The sequence below is a fragment of the Sminthopsis crassicaudata genome, chromosome 6 (assembly GCF_048593235.1).
Source record: "Sminthopsis crassicaudata isolate SCR6 chromosome 6, ASM4859323v1, whole genome shotgun sequence".
NCBI lineage: Eukaryota > Metazoa > Chordata > Mammalia > Dasyuromorphia > Dasyuridae > Sminthopsis > Sminthopsis crassicaudata.
Window position 1 is genome coordinate 254,546,096 of NC_133622.1, and position 24,608 is coordinate 254,570,703.

Here is a 24,608-nt window from a genome sequence, read left to right on the forward strand (position 1 = left end):
GCTGGGCAGGGGCGCTCGTGAGTGGACCCGGGACCGTGGACCCGATCTGGGCATTATCCGGGCAGATCTTCGGACTTGGGGGCGGACGAGGACACAGTGAAGGCCAGGGACAGGGCCCGGATTCCCCCGCTGCGGAGGGGGCACCCAGAGGACACTTCGGTGGCTCGGGCAGGGGGGACGAAGGCCGGAGGGAGCAGGGCCGGGGGGGTGAAGGGAGACAGTGTCCTGGAGTGTGGCTGCTTCCCAAGGCCCCAAGCTGAGGAAGAGGCACCGAGGAGGGAGGGATATTTGCGCCAGGCTTCCTCGCAGCCCCACCACAGACTGGCCCCGAAGAAAGGGGTGGTTCCCAAAGCTCCCTCGTGCCCAGGGGCTTGTGCTGGAGCCCTGGCCCGAGAAGCTCCTGCCAGTCCTTGTCGTGCCACCTTTTTGTTAATGTGAACCCACTGCATGGGACGTTCCTGAGAACTGCACCCGGTTTTAAATGAGGAAACGGGCGTCAAGTGGGGAAGCTCCACCCTGAACAAAACCGGCACCATGGCTGGAACCTTGGACTCAGGCCCGCTGCTTCTCCTTGCTCCGGGTTCGGAACTCCGGGGCTGACCAGAGGAGGCTGTGAAAGCTTTTGAAGTATCTGGGGATCAGTGGTGAGGGAGGGACAGCGAGGACTCCAGTGATCCTGTGAGCAAGAGAGCCGTCTGCGCCAGAGGCAGGACTGTGTGGGGGCCACAAGGCAGCATTTTCCCTCTTTTTGTTGTTTGCTTTTTGTTTTCTTTCTCATTTTCTCCTTTTTGAGCTGATTATTCTTGTGCAGCGAGATTATCGTATAAATATGTATACATCTATTGGATTAAAAAATAAAATTCTTCTGTTTCTGCTAAAAAAAATCGAGTATATAAGGACCTCAATCATTCCCTGCTCCCCTCCTCTGGCACTGTACATCTGTAGCCACTGAACCTTCAAGAGCTCCCACTGCTCCACACAGGTCTCCTGGAGGACGTCCTGCCTTCTGTGGCCAGGCTGGAGTGGGAGAAGCCTCCTTCACGGGGCAGGCCCACGTTTTCGATCGCTAAAAATAATCCTGAGGAAAGGATGAAAAACCGGCGAGGAGGAAAGCAACCTAAGAATACCTGGATGGAAACCGGTGCAGAAGAATCTTTGGGGAGAAATGGCTGGGGGCCACAGACAACGGGGCCAGGAAGTCAGGCAGCCGCTATCAAGCACCCACACGTCGCCAGGCGTTGTGCTAAGTGTGCACAAGAAAGGGGGTCCGAGCCCCCGACCACGATGGTGGCTACCCTCAGAAGGGCACGAGTGCTGTCAGGTGACCGAGGGGCGCGTTTGCCTCCAGGATGATTTGGGTCAAGACTTAGCGATGATTCAAACTGACTTGAAATGACAGGGAGAATCAGGATGAACACGGAAATCCTTCCCAGGGAGAACTGGCCTAAAAAAGCCTGGGCAGCCCAGGAACATGAGCTCCCCTGTGAGGGGGAGGATGGGAGGAGATGGTCAAGCCTGGGCTGTGAGCTGCCTCGGTGAGGGAACGTCCACAAAGGTGAGTTCAGTTCTGAAACAGACCCGAGGCCAGGACTCTCCACGTCGCCTCTCGGGGCTGGCGACAAGTCCGTCCCGCATTCTCCTCCTCACCCTGGAGAATCCCCGGGGCACCCCCCCCCCCCAGAGGAGCTGCTAACCAGGATCGCCTCTAGGCCTGAGTTCCAGGCTCTGGACCTCGCTCCCATTCCCCCAGAGCATCACTGGATGTGACGTCTTCCTCTATTAGGACAGAAGCTCCTTGAGGGCGGGGTCAATTTCTTTTTGCTTGTATCGGTATTCCCAGGAGCTCCCACTTTTAGAAGGTCGAAGGGCCCAGAACAAAAATCCTCTTCACAACGTTCTTACTGAAGGAAATAAAAAGAGAAGCTTCAAGTGCTGACAGTTCAGGAACGCTGGAGCTGCTGGCAGCCAGGAGCGGTTTGCACCTTCCCATGACTGACTTCTTTCCTGACCTAAGCAAAGATCGTTAGGAAAGAGAAACAACAGTGTCCGCATTATTTTTTTAACTGTTATTTTTGTTCCTTCATTTCAAAATACTTTCTTCCCTTCTAAACTGCCCAGAGAGCGGCCCCTAATAGCAAAGAGTAAAAGAGAAGGGGCGGCCGGGCAGCAGAACCAGCTGACCCTCCTGCATCTGACGTCTGCTGCTCTTCCTCCACAGCCCGCGGTTTTTCAAAGGCTGAGCAGAGGCCATTTTGCACTGTTTGCGTTGGTTCTTTCCATCCCCATCGCTGGAGTCACGGTAGAGGCTGTTTTCTCGGCTCTCTGTTGGTTTCCCTTTGCATCGGTTCTCAGAAGTCTTCCTGCTTTGGGGATCCTTCGTATTCGTTGTTTCGTATGGTCCGGTGAGCTTCCGGCATGTGCCGTGATTTGTGCCGCCGCCCCCCAGTCATTGGAGACTACTCTGTTCCCAGTTCTTTGTGCTACAAAACGGTTATGATGCATACAGTGTGACACAGCCAGGCCTTTTTTCTGGTTTTATATCCCCCTTGGAGCACACGCCCAGCAGTGGGATCTGGGATCCAGGAGCAGGGACTTCTGGATCACTTTCTTAAACTCTTCCTACTAATTCACCTAAGCTGGCTTTTGGGATGTGATCAGAGAGCTGAAGTGGCAGGAGCCCGGCCCGGAGAAGCCCCACTGAGGACATCTTGTCCCTTCTCCACTTGCTTCCTCCCCTGTGCCCGGGCAGAATCCCCCCGTGCGCCCGGGCAGAATCCTCCCGTGCACCTGGGCAGAATCCCCCCGTGCGCCCGGACAGAATCCTCCCTGTGTGCCCGGACAGAATCCTCCCGTGTGCCCGGACAGAATCCCCCCCGTGCGCCCGGGCAGAATCCCCCCGTGCGCCCGGACAGAATCCTCCCTGTGTGCCCGGACAGAATCCTCCCGTGTGCCCGGACAGAATCCCCCCCGTGCGCCCGGGCAGAATCCCCCCGTGCGCCCGGACAGAATCCTCCCGTGCGCCCGGGCAGAATCCTCCCGTGCGCCCGGACAGAATCCTCCCTGTGTGCCCGGACAGAATCCTCCCGTGCGCCCGGACAGAATCCCCCCCGTGCGCCCGGGCAGAATCCCCCCGTGCGCCCGGACAGAATCCTCCCGTGCGCCCGGGCAGAATCCTCCCGTGCGCCCGGACAGAATCCTCCCTGTGCTTGAAGCACTCCTCCCCATGCACTGAGGAGGATCTGGCTTGTGGAGGTTAATGAGCCAGGTGGCCGTGATCAGCCCCTGGGAAAGCACCAAAGGGAACAGAGGCGGCCGGTTGGTGGCTCCCTCACAAACACAGCCCGAGGAGGCTCTGCATGGGGGGGGTTAGTGCGGACGGGGAGCCCTCCGCAGAGGCTCGGTGGTAGGTGAGGGCCCGAGGGGGGCCAGGCGGTCAGCACCATGCAGCGGTCCCCGGGGGAGAGCCCCCAGGACTCTGCTGCCGGCCCTCCGGGTGCAGGGAGTGGGCAGCAGAACGGGTTTCGGCAGTTTGGTTATAACGCACCGGTGGCCTTCTTGCAAATGCTTGTTGCTCGGGGCGACAGGACATTTCTCTATTTTGTGATTAATACCGGAGGAGGCATTTTCCAATTGTTTTCTGATGGAAAGACTACGCTTTTCCAAAGCACCACAAACAGTCAATGAATACTCCGGCTCTTCTCTGGAGAAACCAAGCCGGCCGCTTTGCAGCCTGGGAAGATTGAGGGGAGCAGCAACCCGAGGCCCCCGAGCTCTAAGAAAACCTTGGCCAGATGTGCCCAGGAAGGACCCGGAGGAAGTATCCAAGGAAAAGGGGGGCGCGCGGCTTTACCAAGTGGGAAAGAGTGGGGCGGGAAGTCCCGGAGCCATGGGGTCACGGGCAGGCCGGGGCTCCTGCCCATCTTCTGCTCTTTACAACAGGTTCATTCCGGAAGCTCCTTGAGGGCGGTGCTGCCCTTGGCTTCTTTTTATACTGCCAGCACTTGGCACAATGCCTGGCACACAGTGGGTGCATAATAAATGCCCACTGACTGATCTCAGTCTCCAGGTAGTTTTAAAGGGGATTATCGGAAAGGAAACAGAGAGCTGGGCTGTGTTGGCTTGACTGCCGCATGACGGACAGCGCTCCCGGACGGCGGCCAGGCCACCAGGAGAGTCAGGGGTCCTGGGATCCGGGCTCTGCGTCTGGCCGCTCTCCGTGAGGCCTGCAGCCTGGCCGTCACCGAGGGCAGGAACGGCTGAGCTGGGGCACAGACTCCTGCCCGGGGCGTCCGGAGCCCAGCCTGGGCTGGATGACGCCGGAGGCAAAGCCGTTCTCTGCTGTTCTTTCCAGATCCTCCCCGAGCATTCGAGCTGGGGCAGCGAAGGCCCTCTTGGGCTCATCTACACAAAAGGCTTTCTTTCCCACACATTTTCATTTCAAACTCATGCCTTTTCTTTGTTTCCATAGTGAACTTCATGAAAAAACCCTGGCTTCTTCCCTCCGGGATGCCCGTGTTTTGGCATGTGCCTTCTCCCGGCTGCCCAGAACACAATCCTTCACCGACATTTAGAATGACTGATTTAAAAAATAATAATAATAATATTTTAGGTGCAGGAACCTAAACAAGAGAGATTCTGCTTGGGCCGGCCGTTTATTGGGGATTTCTCCCCAGGAATTCCCCACAGAGAAGGAGGATGAGACAAGAAAGTATAAATAAATCAATGAAAGGGCCGGGCGCTTCGCTTGGTATTGGGGACCCAGAGACAAAAGGAGAAGGCCGCTTTTCTATTCTACGGCACCAAGGCCTCCGAGGACTCTGGGCCGTGCCGCCGCTTGGATCTTCCTGGTCTTCTGACTGGGCGCTCCGAGATCAGGCTCCCCTCCTCCCATGGGGGCGGGCAGCCACTGAGCCAAGGCTCAGGCCCCGCGCTGTAGGGTCCATCTCTCCCAGCTTGCAACGGGAGGGAGAGGATGCTCTGCTTCCCAGCTCCCAGCCAAGAGCAACCAGGACAACAGCTTATTTCCTGCAGGCCAGATCAGGGTGGGCTTTTTTTTTTGTCTTTTAAACAGGCGGGTCCTTCCTTCCTTCTTCCATTTTTTTTTTTTAAAGCTTTTAAATTTCAAAACACACACACACATAATTTTTCAAGGGGTCCTTTCTGGGCTGGTGACATTAGACTGCGGCTAAGGACTTTCCCTTAAAAAGCGGGCTCAGGCTGCTGGGAAAGGACTGCAATCTGACGAGCGGCCTTTAAGTGAAGGTGACTTTTTGCAGAGATGCCCTTCCACGAACTCGTTTTTCTGAGGATTGCAATCTGTGTTCCAGGTTCCATAACTCACTTTGCCCAGTGGCACTGCGGTATGGGCACAGGGGTCTGACGGGGGAGCAGCTCTGACTGTGCAGCCAGCCGCCCATCGACCGGTGGCAGCGAGGGGGCCAACAGAAGGAAGGATCCCCAAGCTCTCCAGGCAGGTGCCCTTTGGGGAAGTGCTGGCTTGGGGCTGTGGCCACTGGCTCTCCTCCTACCTCTCCTGCCGTGCTAGCTTGGCTAAAAGGAAAGACAAATGGAGACCCCAGAAAAAAAGGGGCATCATGGGACAGGAGGAGTCCAGACCGGGTGGGTGCACTCCTGGGGCTGGCCAGGGGGGCGGATTTGCTTTAGGAACATTGTCTGCCCATCAAGTTCTTCCTCCCGACCCCCAAGAGCAGCAGCCTTGAGCCTTTGGGTACCTACCAGTGATTCTAGGGAAAAGTAGGGAAGGAGACAAAAGGCAAGTGGGCTTAGGGACCTTACGCTGTATTTCCTGGAAAGTGTGAGGGGGCGTGTGACCCGCTGGACGACCCCTCCCCAACCCCGTTTCTTTCTCATCCCTTTTGCCCCACCCCCACCCCAGATAGGGTCAGAGGTTTTCTTCTATAACGTGGAGCTTCCCAGAGATGGAGGCCGGGACTTCCCGGGAGCATCAGGTCAGCAGCAGGGCATGCAAAGGAAGGAGGGGCCGCGGTTTCAGAAACCCTGCTCCTGTTTGTGCATCATGAGGCTATACACGAGTGGGCTGACGGCGTGGGGCTGCCCTTGGTGACGTCACGGGTCACTGGCTTGCCCAGAACAGACAGCAGCCTGCCTCACTGATTAACAGGCGTGTTTTGTTTGTATGCTTGTTCACGGGAAGGACCCAAGATGTTCCTGGATCATAGGGATTTTCTGTGGCACGTGGAACAAAGGGCAGCCATCCCCAATACTCATGGGTGCCTTGCGGGAGGATCCGTATCAAGCCCATTTGGGGAGACTGAGTCATGGAGGAGCTGAGTCTCGGGGCCTGAGGGGAGCCCCGGCTAACGGCCTCCCCAGGGCTAGATGGGAAGAAGTGGGGGACGCACTGTCACTCTGTCAGCAGCCCGTGATCGGGGGCTGTGTTCCCAGCCCCCCGCATGCATCCTGGGTAAGCTCTGGACCCCGTGGGGGGCAGTCTTGAGCCTGAAGCAGGAGGCGTTACTGGCATTATTGCACCTGAAAGTTAGGAAAGAATCCGGGAAGGAATAGAAAACACGAGGGAGGAGCCAAGACGAGAGAATGGTGAGGAGCAAAGGGACGGGAGGAGGGAAGGGGCTGGAGGATGGAACCGCTCTCTGGGAGCCGTAATCCATCACACAGGGAAGACAAACTGGAAACAACAACGAGGCTCATGGGACACCGGATGGCCACTAAGCGGGACCGAACGGCCACAGTGACAAGGGGCCACTTTGTGCAACAGGACGATGGCAGACAGCGTCACCAACAGCACAACCACAACAACACAGCTTGAGCTTCCCCTTACCCTTCTTCTTCCGAACTGAAGCTTGGAAACAGAAAGGGAATGGACGGTAAATCACTCTGGAAGGCAAAGCCCTTTTACCAATGCTCCCCCCAGGACTGCTTCTGGAGAGCAAGCCTTCTCTGCCCACAGTCCTCGGGGAGCTGACAGACTTCTGAAAAACTCCGAACTCAAAGCGAGACAACGGCCACCGAAGGGCTCGGAGGACCTGGGGCTCAGAGGGGCCTCGGCGATCACCGGGTCCGCCCGTTCACACTTTTGTTCATTCCCGGGGTTCATTTTTGGGTATGACTGACCCCGGTGGAGCCGGAGTTTTGGGTCAAGTGACAGATCCTACGAGCAAAGGACGCTGAAAGGCCCTCAGAGAATCCTGCTGCTCCCCAGCTCCTTCCCAGAGGGCAGGTGGAGTTTAATAATGCCAAACAGTCCTCTAAATACCCCCACTGGCAACCTTCTATAGGATTAAATAAGATTTGGCTCCACAGCGGACCTCAAAGTCTTTCAGGCCGACCCCCTCTTGTTACATGGAGAACGAGAGGAAAAGAGAGGAGGAAACGGTGAAGCGTGTTCACTGAGAAGTCTCTCTTCTCTTGGTCTCACGGGCCTTTTGCCACCACGTCCTCCTTCATGAAGAGCGCTCTACTCATCAACCCCACCCTGGCTTCTCCAGCACATCGGCCTATTCCCTCCCTCCCATTCTCATTCCCCCTCTTGTCGTCTGCCAGCTGCTTCTCTCCCGCCTTCAAACACGGCTCAAACACGGCTCTATCTCCCGCCTTCAAACACGGCTCTATCTCCCGCCTTCAAACACGGCTCTATCTCCCACTTTCAAACACGGCTCTATCTCCTGCCTTCAAACAGGCTCTATCTCCCGCCTTCAAACACGGCTCTATCTCCCGCCTTCAAACAGGCTCTATCTCCCGCCTTCAAACACGGCTCTATCTCCTGCCTTCAAACAGGCTCTATCTCCCGCCTTCAAACAGGCTCTATCTCCCGCCTTCAAACACGGCTCTATCTCCCGCCTTCAAACACGGCTCTATCTCCCGCCTTCAAACACGGCTCTATCTCCCGCCTTCAAACACGGCTCTATCTCCCGCCTTCAAACACGGCTCTATCTCCCGCCTTCAAACACGGCTCTATCTCCCGCCTTCAAACACGGCTCTATCTCCCGCCTTCAAACACGGCTCAATCTCCCGCCTTCAAACACGGCTCAAACAAGGCTCTATCTCCCGCTTTCAAACACGGCTCTATCTCCCGCCTTCAAACACGGCTCTATCTCCCGCCTTCAAACACGGCTCTATCTCCCGCCTTCAAACAGGCTCTATCTCCCGCCTTCAAACACGGCTCTATCTCCCGCCTTCAAACACGGCTCTATCTCCCGCCTTCAAACACGGCTCTATCTCCCGCCTTCAAACACGGCTCTATCTCCCGCCTTCAAACACGGCTCTATCTCCCGCCTTCAAACACGGCTCTATCTCCCGCCTTCAAACACGGCTCTATCTCCCGCCTTCAGAACATCCTTGCTTGGCCATTCGTTCCCCCTCTCTCATCCCTCAGTGAATAAACCTCTGGTGAAGGCTGGGTCTACCCCGAGGCCTTCGCTTTCTGTCCTCGCGCTGTCTTCTTACTTCTGCGGTCTCACTTTTGACTTCACTGTTCAACTGATGCTGCTCTCTCCAAAATTACCCGTATTCTTTTACATATAATTCAATTCTCCCAAGGGAATTTTTTCATCTTCTTGGACTTTTGTGCAGCCTGGTACTCTTTTGTTCTGCTCTTTGTTGGGTCTTCCTTCCACCTGTCTGACTGCTCTTCCTTAGTTTTCTTTGTGGGATATTACTCTAGGCCACGTGCACTTGCCCTGGAAGACCAAGAGTTGGCAAACAACAACTTGAGGGTCAATTCCAACCCCCAGCCAGCTTTTTTACGGACCATGAGCGAAGAATGGTGGTTTTTTTTGTTTTTTTTTTTAAAGGGGAAAAATATCCATTCTTAGCTCACCCACCAGACAACAGTCAGGAACAACCCAAATGGCTCCAGAACGTTGGTTTCCTGAGTCCTGCTCTATCCGCTTCTTCTTTTGGACTATTTAGCTGTTGACTGCATCCCTTAGATTAAATGGCCAAAGACCATCTGTACATGATTCTCAAATCTACATATCCAGCCCTTACCTCTTTCCTGGCCTCCAGCCTTGTATAATCAACTACCTATTGGAAATCCTAGACTGGATGATCCAGAGACATTTTAAACTCAACAGATTTAATACTGAACTCATCTTCCTTTCCAAACTCTTTTGTCTTCCTACCTTCTCTGCTACTACTATGGGTGTCACTACTTAGGATCAGAGTCATCCTTGGTCCCTTACCCTCTCTCATTCTCCCTCCCTCCCTCCTCCAATCTATTGCCCTACTGACCTTCCTAACACAACTCATAGATTCCTTTCCCCATCTTTCTTCATACTAATCCTTTCCCTAGTCTAAGCTTAGCTCTAATTGGTCTCCTTGGGACACCACTGTCTCCAGATTGTCTCCTCCCTTAGGCCAGAAACTCCTAGACAGAATACCTGGCGCACAGAGGGGCTTAATCAATGCTTGTTGATTTGACTTGCCTTAGGCTAGGTCACAGGGGCAGAACATGCTGACAGAGACAGGTCCCTATTCCCTGCTACCAGAAGGCACTCAGCCCTGTTTGGGACCCTAACATCCTAAGCAAAAACCAGACGCCCTCAGGGTGCTTGTGGTGTTTCTATTGCAACTGTCAGTGGAACAGAAGGGATTCAAAGAAGAAAGGCAGAGCCAAAAAGATCCCAGCTGACCCAGCCGGATTTAGAAGGTGGGATCTGAGGTTTCTGGACCTTAGTTTAAAACATAAGAATGCTGGCCTTTTTGCTCTGGGATCAGGGATGGAATATATCTCACAAAAGAGATGTGTGTGTGTGTGTGTGTGTGTGTTATGGCTTTACTAAACTGCACTAAGACTTTTGGGACATGCTGTATAGGTGTGTATACATAAACCCACATGTCATGTTGACATACATAACCTTGGAGTTCTCTGACTGATCAAGAAGGCTGGAAAAGGGAGAGAGAGAAACCTCTCCACGTAGATCACAAAGCCTGGTCTCCCAGAGAACGTAGTTATGGCCTAGGATGAAGGTCGGCAGAAAAGAGAACCAGCAGTTCACGGGAGACCTATCCAAAAGGATAATCGGCAAGAAAGCGTCCATCTTTGTCTCTTACGTTGCTTTGATCTCCTAGCTATTACTGAGATTTGGGCTGAGACCCAGCAGAACAGGTAATCGATGTAGCAGAATGGCACCTGCGGGGAAATGGAACCTGAGGGGGAAACAGGGCCCAACAGCTACTTCCCCGTAGCGGTGGGACACAAGGGCCGTCTGGGAGCCAAGGGGACTTCAATGGGGCATTCAGGAATAGGTCCCAGAGAGCACGGGCTGTGCGGTGAGGGCCAGGGCAGCTGCTTGCATCCTGCTATAATTTTCCTCTCGGGACCAAAGGTAAGGGAGGTGATCAATTTATCCCTTGCCTCAAGGATCATTTTGCCCTTGCAAAGGTAGAGAAATTAACGCAGGAAATTTCTGCACTGGCCAATGAGAAGCTACACTGTAACTCCTTTGTCCGCGCCATTTGCTGCTTGGTGTCCTCTCTCAGGGGACTGCAAGTGCCCCGAGCACAGCTCCTGGTTTTTGCCTCTTACGGGATTCCCAGTGCCAGCACAGGAACACAGCAAGTCCTTAAACAACACATCCTCACTGGCTGACTTACTGACTAAAGGAAAAAAAGCAGCAATGGAGGAGGGGAAGGGAGCCCCCTCTCGGAGTCAGCAGGAGGGCGAGGAAAGCTGAGTAACCTCCAGATTTGGGAAGAATGGGTACAAGGTTTTCAGAGAATGAATAGGAAGGGTACAAGGGCTTAATCTTTTTTAATTTAAAATTTTAATTTATTTTTTATTTTTTAATGGCTTAATCTTTTATGGGGGAAGTTGGTAGAATGAGAAGCCTTTAAGAATGAAATAGATAAAACAGAAGCAGAAATTATTCCACGGAGAAGCAGAAAAGGTAGGTTGCCAACAGAGACAAATGTGGCTACACAGGGAACTCCTCGGCCAGCTGGGGTTTTAAAAAGGCACATACAGGGGGTGGGACGAGGAAAAAGAGCAGATGAGGAACCCAAAGTTGCAGCCCAGCGCTGTAAGCAGAGTGCCCAAAATAGGAAGTCGGCACGAGCCAAAGCTGGCGATGACGGGGAAGCACATAGAGAGATACAGTGGACAGAGAATCGGGTCTAGAGTCAGGAGGCTCTGAGTTCAAGTCCAGCCTCGGTCACTTATCAGTCATGTGACCCTGGGCGAGTCACCTCATTTCTGTTTGCCTCAGTTGCCTCATCTATGAAATGGGAATAATAATGGCATCTACCCCCCAGGGTAGTTGTGAGGATCAAGGAGATGACATTTATAAAGTGCTTAGCCCAACGAGTAGCACATAGTAGGACAGGATGACAATGAACAAAGGCAAGACAGAAGACCCGCTCGTCTTTCATTTTTCTTTCCTTTCCTTGGCCAAGAACTAAGCTTGGATGGGGAGGGTTCCCAAGAGCATCCAGCTGTTCTCTATATCATACTCCAGTCTTGGGAGAGCGGTGGAGGTGACGGTGAAGGCACTACGGGTGGACGGGGCAGGGAGCCACACCAATAGCGTCCCATTTTTTAAAGTCACAAAAGAGAGTAGTCTTCCCACCTGCCACCGGGCAAAGCTGTAGCACCGTCATTAAAGGGACAGACTGTCACGGTTTGGGGACACTCAGGAATCGGGATGAGGCTGAGATTAGAAAGAGCCGCTTGTTGCGGAAAGGGGGAATGCTGGGAGCCACTGCCCTGAGTTCTGGGAAGCGGTCCCAGTGCTGCCTCGTGGACAAGATGGCGGCTCAGCTGTGGGGGGCTCAGGACTTGCTGAATGGCGAGACCCTCGATAGCAGCTTTTCAGGTCTCTAGGGGAGGGTCTGGGGGTCTCTGTGTGCTGTCCGTGCATGGAAAGACTTCTCTTGTCCAAATGATGCGAGACTAGGAGACGGACCTGACGTATCAGCGACAAAGTCAGGATCCCAAGAGACCTAAGTCGCTAAAACTAAACTAAGTAAGTTGAGTTACCGGGATCCATGTAAAGTTTATATTTGGGTTGGAAAAAAGCAGCTGCTCAGAATCACTTGTCCCCCCGGGGCTTCATTCCGGGGGCTGCAGGGCAAGTGGGAGAGGGTCCTGCCACCGAGGCCAGCGGACCGTGTGCGAGCAGCAGGGACCAGCCAGGGGATCCCTGGGCCCTTGTCTAAGGTCTTCTAGGAAATGGAGCTGCTTTCTAAAATCAAAAGGGGAGGGTTCAGAGGGCGATAAAAATGGCTCTAGTCTAAGGCCAACAGTTAAGCACAGAGCTACGGCTGCCATGACAGCCGCTCTCAGCCTCGGGCACGGGGGGTGCCCTTCCTTTCCCTCGGCTCCCGCTGCCAGGGACGCCAGCCTCTTTGGGGGGCCACATGGCCCGGCCTTTTTCTTATGACTAAGGGGAGCTGTTTCTCCCATGACTTCTGAGGGCAGAGCATGGCGCGGCCTCGGAAGTCCAAGGCGACAGAACCAGGCCGCCGGCCCCGTCTCCCTGGGCAGGCCCTTCCACTGAACAGGCGCAGAGGACCACGGGGACACGTCCCACGGGGACAGCCGCGGCCGCCTCCTCTGCGGCACCAGCCAGGAAGTGATTTAGGCTCCCAGGGGGAGTTCCCCAGCTCCATCCCTCAGAAGGACACAGAGAGCCCGACCCCGAGGACAGTTATTCTCCCAAACGGCTGTTTGCGCCAGAGGAAGGCGGGGAGTTTGGACACCCGCGCAGCTCTGTCTGTCCGTCCCTTCCCCCCCACATTTCCACACTGCTGGGCTAAGTGCTCAGCGGTTCCCCCGAAAGCCAATCAGAGACCCCGACATCGCCCCCCGGACACTTACCTTTGTCCACTAGTGAGAGGCCCAAAAATTCAAAACAAAACAGTATTAGATACAAGGAGAGGACAGGAGGGCAACACTCGCTCTCACATTTCACTGAGAACGTCACCGACTACAAACCCCCCAACACACAGATGACATCACGGCACGTCAGGGGGGGCCGGGAGTGCAGCTCGTCCAGCCTCCCCCATCGCTCATTCGCAAACGGGACGAAAGCGGTTCCTAAGAGAGGGCAGCGTCATGCAGGGAGGGCCATGCGCGTCCCGGGCGCCCCCAGACCGCAGCGCTCCCGGCCGGGCTTTTCGGAGGGCCGGGCCCGTCTCTACCCCCGCAGCATGCTGGTGAGACCCCGGGGCGCTCTTACCAAGCTCTTCCAGCTCGGAGGTCATAGATTTAGACCGCAAGGTCAGGGCTGTGGTCGGCGCTCGCTTGGGAGGCGGAGGGGCTTCACGGAAGAGTAAAAAAAGCAGACACAGAACGTCAGTACTCGGGTCCGGGGCCAGACCCGGCGTCCGCGCCCACGGCTCGGGGTTTCCGAGCGAGGAAATATCCCGCCTGTGACGCCGGCCCTGGGAGGCGCGGGAGTCTCTGCCGGAGGTGGAGCCTCGGGGTGAGTCATGGGCGGGATATTTCCAGGTTACAGTTATTAGATGACCTCAGGGGGCTTGAGAAATTAGTACGTTTATGATGGAGGGTGACAGGGCGCTCCGGAGGAGCTGCTCTACCTGCGGACGCGTGCACAGACACAGACTGGGGAGAAGCCCCCTCCCTCGGCCCCTCGCCAGCCCGTCTCCGAGCTCAGAGGCCAGAAGGGAAGGACCGGACTTGGAGGGAGACGGGAGGCTCATCAACGATGGATGATTAGGTGCCTCCTCTGGCCCGGCCCGCTGCTGAGGGCATCCAAGGGCGGGGATGAAAAGAAAATTCTCGGGGGTCCTAGTGGCAGAGTCTGGGACTTTGCACTCCCGCTTCCTGGACTGGCCTGGAGCTGAGGGCTCTCCACCGTCCTACGTGTCTGTGCACGGGCAGGGCAGGTAGCAGCCACCTGGGCACTGCGGGCCGGCTGCTGCTCCCCTGCGGGGTGCGTTAGGTGCTTGGGGAGATGGAAGTTAGTGCGTGAGTCCCAGCCAATGGCCCCGCGGAGAGCCTGGGCCCATGTGGAAGCCTTTGCCGGGGGCGCCTCTGCCCCAGTGACCCTACATGTTAGGGTGGGGCTTGCTCTGGCGACAAGGCTTCAGGGCCTATGCTGGGAAGCACCTCCGGGCACCCTTCCAATCTGTTCATTTCACAGATGAGGAAACTGAGGCTCCCCAGTCCTCGTTCCCTGCCCAAAGAGGGAGGGACCCCTGAAAGAGTGATCCCATGTTATGACCCTGTTTTATGAGGCTCCCAGTCCTAACCTCCCTATGTGGAGAGCCGGAGGGACCCCTGAAAGACTGCTCCCGGCTCCCAGCCCCTTGTTTTTATGATGGCCAAATGCATGACTCTTCCTCTGACTCTCCATGGCCTTGAGGCCAGCAGATTCCAGGAGAGAACCACGAGGCCCCCCAGGGCCTGTGACGGACATGGCTGCCCCTCCTCCCCACCGGCTGAAAGCAGCCCCTTGGACCAAATCCCCCTGCTGGGGCCGGGCCAGCCACGCCAGCTCCTGGGCACTAGAGGGGCGGGCCTGCAGGGCGCTCCCAGCACCGGCCAGTCTCTTGGCTTTGTCCAGAACCCAAGGACAGCGGGCTGCTTTCCTTCCTACTTCTCAACTTGGAATCAAGGGGGAAGGGCGACAAGAGTTTTCTTATCGGGGAAGGAGAAGCAGCATCTCCTACGCTCTGTTCAGAAATGTCTCAATCCAGTGGGCGCGGATGCTTCGGTTACAAAAGCAGTTCTTAGAGCTGGGGGGTGGTTTTCAGATGGAGTCATGAGCATGAATGGGACCCTCTTGTCTCCCGCCCCCTCCCCCCGCCCGGCCGGTCCCAGCTGGCTTGGCCAGACCAGGGCGTGGCGGCTGGTCCCATGGCAAGAGAGCGCCCACCTTTCTTCCTGGCGGTATCATCCGGATCGAGGTTTCTGGTTACCGTGACAACCTTGAGGATTAAGTGATTCCCTCCTTGGCGGATCATGTTCACCACCTGTCTGTGACCGACTTTGACCACGTTCTCATTGTTTACCTGTTGGGAGAAAACAAAGTGATCTCAGATGGAGAAACTTTCGGGAAGTGATGGGGAAGAAACCCCCCCATGTTAGAAGAACCCCTTCTTCTCAGGGGCCATCCCCGGGGCTGGCACAAGAGCGTGCTGGACCTCCGAGAGGTTGTGGGGAAGGCAGGAAAACAGATGTCAATACATACTTCCGCCTCTTGGGGGAGAGGTGGAGGCCACAGGGGCAGAATGTTCACACATCCCCACTTCGGTGCGATTGCTGGCCTTTGTTTCAAGGTAACATACTGAGACATGACTGGGGCAGAAAAGACAAAAAACGCCAGGGAACTTTCTTTAAAGGAAGTTAGCCATCCTTCTACAGGAAGCCGCGTTCATGGAGCACAATTGCCATCCCTGGAAGCTGCATTCTGGTGGGCATGAAATAAGGGAGAGCCCAGACGGTGGGCAGCTCCCGGAGCCGCTCCTCCTCCTCTCCGCCCCACCCTCGCCGCTGATGGCAGACGGCTGTTTCCTGCAAACTATTCCCCTGCGCGGTTTTATGGCCCCCAGTTATGTGTAAGAAGCCCCACAGGAGCCAGCCGCCTTCCTTTGCCGCCTTCCATTGCCCTGCCGCTGCTTTCCATCTTCACAGTTATGGAGAAACCCGACACCTTAATCGGTCTGGAAAGCCACATGGGGCATCCCCTGCTTCCCTTCCCTCCCGTTCTCCCCTCTGCCCTCCTGCAGACAAGCGCTTGCAGGTTCTCAGGCTAAAAGGCGCCTCCTGGGCCTCTGCTTCCCCTGCACTCTGGGGAAAGGCTCAGAAGCTCACAAATCTCCCCCGGGAGCCTGGCACTGGCCCCTCAGCCTCCGCTGGGGCATCTGGGACTTTCCCCAGCTCTTTGGCAACCGGGCTGCCATCAGATGCTTAAAGAAGACCAAGAGAAGACCGGTCACAGCCTTGTTGGCTTTCCACAGAAATCAGAAACTCAGAGCCTGCATCAACAGAACATATGTATGCAAAGTGATGCAGAGGAAGGGGCAATCACAGAAAGCTGTGCCTTTAATGCCCCTGGGGATTCGGAAAGAAGAGGGTATCCAGTCCATGAGGGACCACCTGGGCAAAGGAAAGGGGCAGGGAATGGAAAGCACTGCACAGAGAATGGCAAATCACTTGGTTTGGCAACATGGGGGCAGATTTGGGAAGAGTTTTCTTTCTTTTTTTTTATTAATTTTATAATCATAATTTTTTTGACAGTATATATGCATGAGCAATTTTTTCAATAATATTATCCCTTGTATTCATTTTTCCAGATTTTCCCCTCCCTCCCTCTACTCCCTCCCCTAGATGACAGACAATCCCATACATTTTACATGTGTTACAGTATAACCTAGATACAATATATGTGTACACACATTTTCTTGTTGCACATTAATTATTAGCTTCCGAAGGTATAAGTAACCTGGGTAGATAGACAGTAGTGCTAACAATTTACATTCACTTCCCAGTGTTCCTTCTCTGGGTGTAGCTGTTTCTATCCATCATTGATCAACTGGAAGTGAGTTGGATCTTCTTTATGTTGAAGATTTCCACTTCCATCAGAATACATCCTCATACAGTGTTGAAGTGTACAGTGATCACCTGGTTCTGCTCATTTCACTCAGCAACAGTTGATTTAAGTCTCTCCAGGCCTCTCTGAATTCCTCCTGCTGGTCATTTCTTACAGAGCAATAATATTCCATAACCTTCATATACCACAATTTACCCAACCATTCTCCAACTGATGGACATCCATTCAACTTCCAGTTTCTGGCCACTACAAAAAGGGCTGCCACAAACATTCTGGCACATACAGGTCCCTTTCCCCTCCTCAGTATCTCTTTGGGATATAAGCCCAGGAGTAGCACTGCTGGGTATGCAGAGTTTGATAACTTTGGGGGCAGAGTTTTGGGAAGAGTTTTCAATGCTCAAGAGAAGAAGGCATGCTTGGCGAGCCTTTTGTGTAGGGAAGAGACGTGGTTCGGGCTGTGCTGGAGAAATGGCGCTTGGAGGGGTGGGAGAGGATGGATTGGACACTGAGGCAGGGAACACTCGTCCCTCCAGACTCAGCTTTACTCCTCATCAGTGTCCATTCCTGGAACACCAGAGACACGAATCCTTCACTGACTGCTGCAAACAAGCCTTCAGGACCATCCTAGGGGAGGCTGAGGCTGACGGACAGCCGGTGGAGACAGAGCCCCCCCCACTTTGGGCTCCTCTCCCTCACAGAGCAGAGGTGGGCACTCTTGGGTCCTTTCAGGCACGTTCTCCCCCGAGCGGCCGCAATCCCAGAAGTGAAGAGGCTACAGGAGCACTCCATTCTGAGGCTGTGGGAACGAGAAGAGCAATGGCTTTTTCTTTGCTGAGTAACTTGAGGGATTTCCTCTTTCATTTATAATCAGGAAAGCAAATCCTGATAGCGGAGGAGGCTGTGCCACAGGATGACCCTTGTTTTGGAGGACAGGACTCTGGTCAGGGGCATCCTGCCAGCCATGCCCTCCAACTGCCAGCCAACCACCACTTTCCGAGCAGGAAGGATAGCAAGGCTGAAGCAGCCAGCAGTGGGGGACAGGGGGATCAGCATATCAGACCGCCTCCATGTAGTCTTCAATGGGGACAATTCAGGGTCTCAAGACCAAAAGCTCCGAGAGTCACGGTGTCCCCTAAACAACCAGCCCCGGAAATTCTCACTGGGGAGAAGAGATCCATCGTCATCATCACCATCCACTCCTGGCTAGCTGCCATCAAACCATGCATCCCCCCAACACTAACTACTCCCCGCAGGGCAGCCAGACCCTTCGCACTGAAGCTTCCAGACACCCCGAGGGAGAGCCAGAACAATCCCGTGGAGAGGCACCCCGCCAGTGTTCCCGAAAGCTGCGGCCATAATTACACACCGAGGTCGCAGAAGTTCTGGCCCTTTAAATCCTTGACCTTGCAAATGATCCTACATCAGCAAAATAATAATAACTAATAATAATGGAGGAGAAGAGGAAGGGGGATGAAGAGAAGATGAAGAAGAGGAAAAAGGAGGAAGCAGTCGCCAGTCACACACTGAAAAAGTTTCCATTTTATGTTTTGTTCCGCCCCTGAGGGAACCCCCTCCACAGATAGACAAGCAACTACTCATGCCTCTTTTTTGAGGACAATTCGACATAAAGGAATGCATCTTTGAGGGCAGAATGCCAGGAAGCCTTTCTGTTCCCCTCCAGTCACATCCCCCAAGCAATGGCTTGTTCAGCAAGCCCGCCCTTGGGAAAATGCTCCATGGGAAGCCCCAGACACGGCCTGGGCTCCATCCCTGACGTGAAGGTCCTGGGGCCCATTGGCAAATAGGCTCTTCTGGTGCCCCCTTCTGCAGAAGGCCTTTCTGGGTCCCCGTCGCTAGAGTTTGCCCCTTAGCGTCACCTTCCATCAGTGTTCTCTGTATCCCTAGCAACGTATGTGCTGTTTCCACCATTCGAATGCGAGCTCCGTGAGAGCAGAATCGCTTCCACCTTTCTTTGGTATAAAGCACACAGTAAGCACTTAATAAATGCTTATGGTTTCTTTCATTTGTAAAGTAGGATTCATGAGACCCATTGGAAGGCGAAATCGTCCTTCCTTTGCCTTTTTTCTCTAATTTATGGCATAAAACAAGCATTTCCATAACCTGAGTACAGTGGGAAGAAGCATGGAAAGTGAGGGAAGGGCCATAGCCCTGACCAGAGACCCCCAGCCATTCCCCAGCATGTGGATGGTGAGAATGCTGACAACTAGACCTTCCGGGTCACCTCAGGCACCTTAAAGTCCCCAACTGCAGGGCAGATGAGCAAGCTGAGACTCCGAGAGGGAATGACTCGCTGTGGTGGGAATCCAGTCTACACTCTAGCGTACTGGGATCTGGGGCCAGCTGGTTCCTTTGCAGAGAGGGTTTGGGGATTCATGGAATCCTCCAGGATCGGCTCTTCTCCTTCCAGGACCTGGGGCCAGCCTAAGCCACTCTCCTCCCCTTCCTGACAGCACAGCCTCGGCTAACCTTGGCTTCCCCTCTACCGCTTCCCTCTCACTCCAGTTCCTCTTAGCCAGGAGCCGGCAGCCCTAATTGTCAGCCTGGAGGGCAGGAATGAGGTTCTCTCCTGCACTTAATAGACCTGGTTGCCTGATTCTCGGGAGTGGAGCGAAAATAGATCTTGGCAGATGGTAGCTAATGTTGACAATTACTCCGGAGTGGAATTAGTAAATAACTTTCTAATTGCTCCCAGGAATCCGGTGCCGCTTCCCATGGAATCTGGAGACAAAGGGGGGTCACTGACCAGCTCTCTTGACTGAGATGAGCTTTGGGCGGAGGATTCTTGGGCAGAGTTTTTGGTTTTCGGATGATCTGAATCGTATTGTTTCTGAACATCTAATACAGGATGTTACTGTAGGTGTGAAGGATGCTGGACGTTACAAGGCTGCAGACCTTGAGCCAGCCTTGGAGCAAGCAGCTGTCCTAACCTCTAGGTTAATTCTCCAGGGACAATTAACTGAGCACCCACTGAGTGACATTACCTTACCCTGGGAGTCAGGGCAGTTGCTGCCCTCAGGTTCACAGGACAAAGGTCAACATGCTCTCTCTGCCCCGAATCCCTGCTGTGGCCCCAGGTGAGTCACTGTAGGATTTTGGACTTGAGGTTTCTCGTCTTTAAGATGATGGAGTTGGATGAGATGTCCTCAGCAGCTCCTTTTAAGTCTAAATCTGAGGCCCTTTAATGAAGAGCTGCCTCCTGGGGGCTCTGATGCCCTTTAATGAAAAGCCGCCTCCTGGGGGCTCTGATGCCCTTTAATGAAGAGCCGCCTCCAGGGGACATTTTCCCTTCCTAGGCCTGGAGCCCAGGAGAGGGAAGCAGCTCCTGAAAGGTGAGTGGAGTTCCTGGTATTCCCAAAGATTACTCCCTTTCTAGGAATAATAGCATTTTAGAATGGGAATCTCCAAGACTATCTAATCCAGTCCTCTCCAAAACAGCCGTCCCCCTGCAAGGCCCCCTGAGGCAGTCCGGCTCCCTTTGAGGGGGATTCAAAGAGATTTGCAAGTTTTCCCTGACACTGAATTTAAATGGCTTCTTTCTGACTTTCACACCTTGCTTCTAGTTCAGTCCAAAGGGGCCACACTGATTCTCATCCCTCTTCCCCAGGAGAGCCCTTCCGATGTTCCAAACGCCTACAAATGGCCTAGAGGAAGCTAATCAAGCAGCCCAATGGCTCGCTTGGAAGAGCTTTCCTTTTCCTTTCTTTAATTTGTAAAGTGGGGAATAAAAGCAATTCTGGGCTGCAACAGATGGCAACAACTTTCTAAGTTATAAAGCGATGGTTGAGCCTTGAATGATATAAACCATATGAAGTATTTTGCAAACTCTACAGAGGAATAAAAATATCAGCTATTAGTAATATGGGATTCTATAATGATTAAATGTTATTTTCCCTGGTGTCATTTTTTAAATTAATGGGCAATTTAGATCTATTTGAGATTTTGAGCTTTGAAAATAAAAAAACAAACTGCTCAAGTTTGTGTTTCGGTTTTAACTGGTGCAAGGCCCTGAGTGTTTTCTGTGGCCATCCGTAAAAAAGGTTCCAGAATCCTGTTCTGGGGCTTCTACATAGTGCCAGGGACTGGACCTATGAGGTCACTGACAGAGCGAGCTCCCAGAGGAAAAAAGCTCCCTTTGCCAATGGACTCTGGCATTTTCGCTGTCACTTCAGGAACCTCCTCAGGGTCCCACAGGCAACATGTGTCAGAGGTGAGACTTGTTCTCAAGCCTTCCCGACTGCAAAGCTTGCTCTCTGTCATCTGTGCTGGGCTGCCTTCCAGAATCATGTAATAAGCCTACTATTTGACAGAAATTGCGCCAGGCACTGGGACTACAAAGACAAAAAATTAACAGTCTCTGTTCTCAGAGCACTTCCATTCTATTTGGAGACGGGGGCAGAAAAACTTCATTACATGTCTTTTAATATTAATTCTAGGGACAGCTAAATGATGCAGTGGAGAGAATGGCAGCCCTGAAGGCAGGAGGATCTGAGTTCAAATCCAGTTTCAGACACTTAACACTTCCTACCTGTGTGACCCTGGGCAAGTCACTTAATCATAATTGCCTCCGAAAAACAAATAAATACTTCAAACAAGAGCCCACCATTAAATCTACTTATCCCTCCTCTCAGAGAGCACACCTGCCAGAGAGAAGCTACCACTAATCAAAGGCACTCAGGGTCGACTCTCTGAAGAGATCAAGGACGTTTGCCATGGGCCATCTGCTGGCATCACCATGGGCAACGAAGGAGTGAGCATCTGGAGCTGGGATCAGCACTGAGCCTGGGACAGCTCCACTGTTCGCTCCACCTGAATCTTTAGTCTAATTCACAAGCACAAGGGGTCCGTTAAAAAGCTGTACACAAGAGAGATAGAAATCTGTTATCTTTGGGTAAGAAGCATCAGAAAATGCTGGAGATAGCAGCTCAGGAGAAACACACCAGCTGCTGATGGTTCTCCACACAGTGAGGATTCCCCAGCTGACAGAAATCAAAGGCTACTCGGGGAATAAAAAGTTCTTTGTCTTTGTCCCGGGACATCCCTCTGACGGTTCCCTTGCTTGCCCCTCCTTATCCTCTGCAAGATGACATCCCTCAGGTTGTTCATCTAAAACTGGAGAGGATAATATTTGAATTACCTCCCCAGACCTTGAGGCAAGAGTCCTTTGCAACTCTCAAAACCCACCATAGTATGGTGGGAAGAATCCTGGACTTGGGTTAGAGGATGAGGGCTTAGATTCTCCCTCTGACACGCAGGGTCTGTGCAGTTTGGGGCCATTTGTTTCATTTCTTTGGGACGGATTTTCTCCCCTTTAAAAGAGGGCACAGAGACCAGGTGCCTTCCGAGGTGTTGGCTGCTTGGAACTCCAGGATGCTGGGCACACAACCCTGGAATTAATGCAGTGGGAGATGTCATTAGTATGGCTGCTGAACTGGAAAGGGAGGAATGGAAACAGGGCAGTGAGGTGCCCCCAGCTTCGCCAGAGACAGATCCGAACACAGAATCAAAAAGAATACCACGTGCCGAGACAGAATCCAGCAAAAGGGCCCGGGGAAGCATCTCTGAGGGAGACCTCGAAGGTTAGAGGGAAGGAGGCAGGAGGTGGGATGGAATGACCTCTGGGGTCCTTTTGAGGTGACTCCAAGCCCAGGGACCCTTTTCTGGACCCTCCTTATCTGGAAGGGCAGCCCGGTGTGGCCAAAAGAGCAATGGTTTCTGGTCCCGAAGACCAGCTGCTTTGTCGCTGTTGCCACTGTGGGCAAATTAGTTCTCCTCTATGAACCTCTCCAGCAAATCAGGTGCTAAATTCTAGGGGGGCTGTGATTTAAAACGGAGGAAGGGCTTCTTTTCTAGGTGTGTCCGTGCCGAGGCAATCACCTGTCCTTGTCATATTGCCATATACTCAGCTCGTTAAAAGCTGGGAGGGACCTCAAGGGTCACCCAGGCTGAGCTCTGCAGGAGGAGGCAGAGCTCCGGAGGTTTGGGGGCTCACCAGTGCCTTACAGGGCCCAAGGGGCCGGGCTGAGATTGAACTTATGGCCTCAGATCCAACTGCGGCGCGTACATGTGGCATGGGATGTCAGATTGCTTCAAGAGGGAGGGGAACAAGTAGATGGATGGTACCTGCTAGGAGCCGAGCACTGTGCTAAACACCGGACCAAGATTATCTCACGGATCCTTGGAGGGATGGGCTATTGTTATTTTACAGTTCAGGAAACCGAGGCAGACGGTTAAGTGTCATGTCCAGAGTCACGTGGCTGAGGCCGATTTGGACTAAGATATTCCTGACACTATTCACAGCCTCACCACCTGCCTCGGAAGGGCGGGGAGCCCCAGCAGCGGAATGCCCCACCTTACACGCCGAGAAGCTGAGGTTCCCAGTAGTTTAGAGACGGGACCTGAGTTTCAGTCATCCGACTGTTTCCACTGGACCTTTGGACCCCTCATGTGTGTAGTGAGGCAGGCTGTGGTTTGAGGAGGTCAGGGGTCCAGCCCTGCTGTACTCGGCTCCCTCCCGATGGCGTCCTTTATGGCTTACACACAGGCTCTCCTGCAATCGTGGCCTGCTGGGCCCTCCCTCTCCGGGCAGGCGTCCCCCCTCCCTCCAGCACGCGCTTGGGATTGCTACCAGGAGACCTTTTAACAGAATGCTGTTTCTTGCCCTCGGCTGCGTGGAGATATCGATCTCCCTCTCCGCCTCCCCTCTGCCCCCCCGTTTCACAGCTGTACATTCTCCCCAGAGGCTTCTTACGTACTGTGAGTGTCAGGCGGGTCCGGCGGTCAGATTGATGTAAACCACTGAACACTCCCCATATTTCCTCTGGGTTTGACTCATGGTGGCCGGGAAACAGAACCGGGATTAAAACTGCAGCTCAAGTGAGCTAGTTGGCTCGCCAATCTCCGCCGGAAGCCCCTCTCTGCTCCCAGGCCTGGAGCCTCAGGCGTGCTCATCTTTTTAAAACCCCGTCATCCGCACACTACTCACAGCCTGGAAGAGACATTTTCTGGGGCTCCCTATGACCAGCCGCGTCAAGCCCGAGCTCCTGGGCCTGGCTTTCCTAGCTGCCCCGCTGGCTGGCTCAGCCCTCCCAGCATCCCTTAGCTTACCCAGAGTCTGAAATCTTGTCCCCCCGGGAACAGAACCAGTGACAGACGAGCTAGTCCACGGCCTTCCATGTTAGGGAGGTCACTGAAGCTTCTTGAACTTACCAGACACAAATATCACAATGTGCACAGAAGACCACGAGCATCTCTTCTGCACGGCTTTGCTTTTTTTTAACCTTGTTTTACGACTGAGGTGACATGCTGGGTTTGGAGGGAAGAAGATCCGAGCTCAAATCCCTTCCCTGAGGTGGAGGACCTCGAACGAGTATTTCCTCGAGCCTCAGTTTCTCTCTTGTGAAAGACGAGCAACCCCTTTCTTGGGGTGGTATGAGGCTCCGCGTGGGATGACATCTGCTATTTTATACAGACTGGACCAGGCAGCCTCCAAAGCCCTTTCTGGCGCTTGGGGAACCTGGGCTTGCCTCCCCTGGAGTTCACTCCTCCCCCTCCCCTTGGCCCCTTTGAATCCAACTCATCCAGACTCAGTCGTTCCAGAACGCCTTCCCTCGTCCCTCTGGCTCCCTTCAACCGGCTCCATTTTTGATCTCCCTCCTACAGCCATGATGGTCAAAGGGCCTAGAGGGGGAAGGGACCACCGAGGCCTCCAGAGCAATCTCTCCCGCTGGCAGAAAGAAAAACGGAGAGCACGGAGGCAAGACTCCTTTCCCAAAGTGGCAGCAGGTCTGGGCTTGGGGCCCAGATGTTCCGACTGCCACGGGCGAGTCGGCAGGAGACCGTCAGAACCCGGAGCTCGGGCACTTCTCATCCATCGAATGGCTCATGGCTGGCAGCAGAGCCAGTTTCAGCCCCGGACTGCCTTGGGGAGGGAGGGGTTCAGGATGATGAAGGCCACTGGGGGTTGCTCAGACTCTCTCCCCCCTTGCTTTTCTTCATACCAAGTAATTCCAAGTAACTTCTGGAAGGGGAGAGTATAAACAGTGGGGTGGGAGGGGAGACCAGGAAAGGTAT

General features: G+C 53.9%; 1 protein-coding gene across 3 annotated transcripts in view; it reads right to left on the reverse strand.

Moving 5' to 3' along the window:
- Positions 1-24,608, reverse strand: part of SHANK2 (SH3 and multiple ankyrin repeat domains 2) — a 534,119-nt gene that overhangs the window by 30,993 nt on the left and 478,518 nt on the right. For 2 of the 3 annotated variants that reach the window (XM_074275360.1, XM_074275361.1), the window contains 3 exons: positions 14,841-14,976; positions 13,179-13,259; positions 6,821-6,841 (listed from right to left, as the gene is read on the reverse strand). In XM_074275360.1, coding sequence (XP_074131461.1) covers positions 6,821-6,841; positions 13,179-13,259; positions 14,841-14,976 — 238 coding nt within the window. Of the gene's footprint in view, positions 1-6,820; positions 6,842-12,817; positions 12,827-13,178; positions 13,260-14,840; positions 14,977-24,608 lie in introns of all 3 variants that reach the window. The other variant, XM_074275362.1, reaches the window with a different exon arrangement.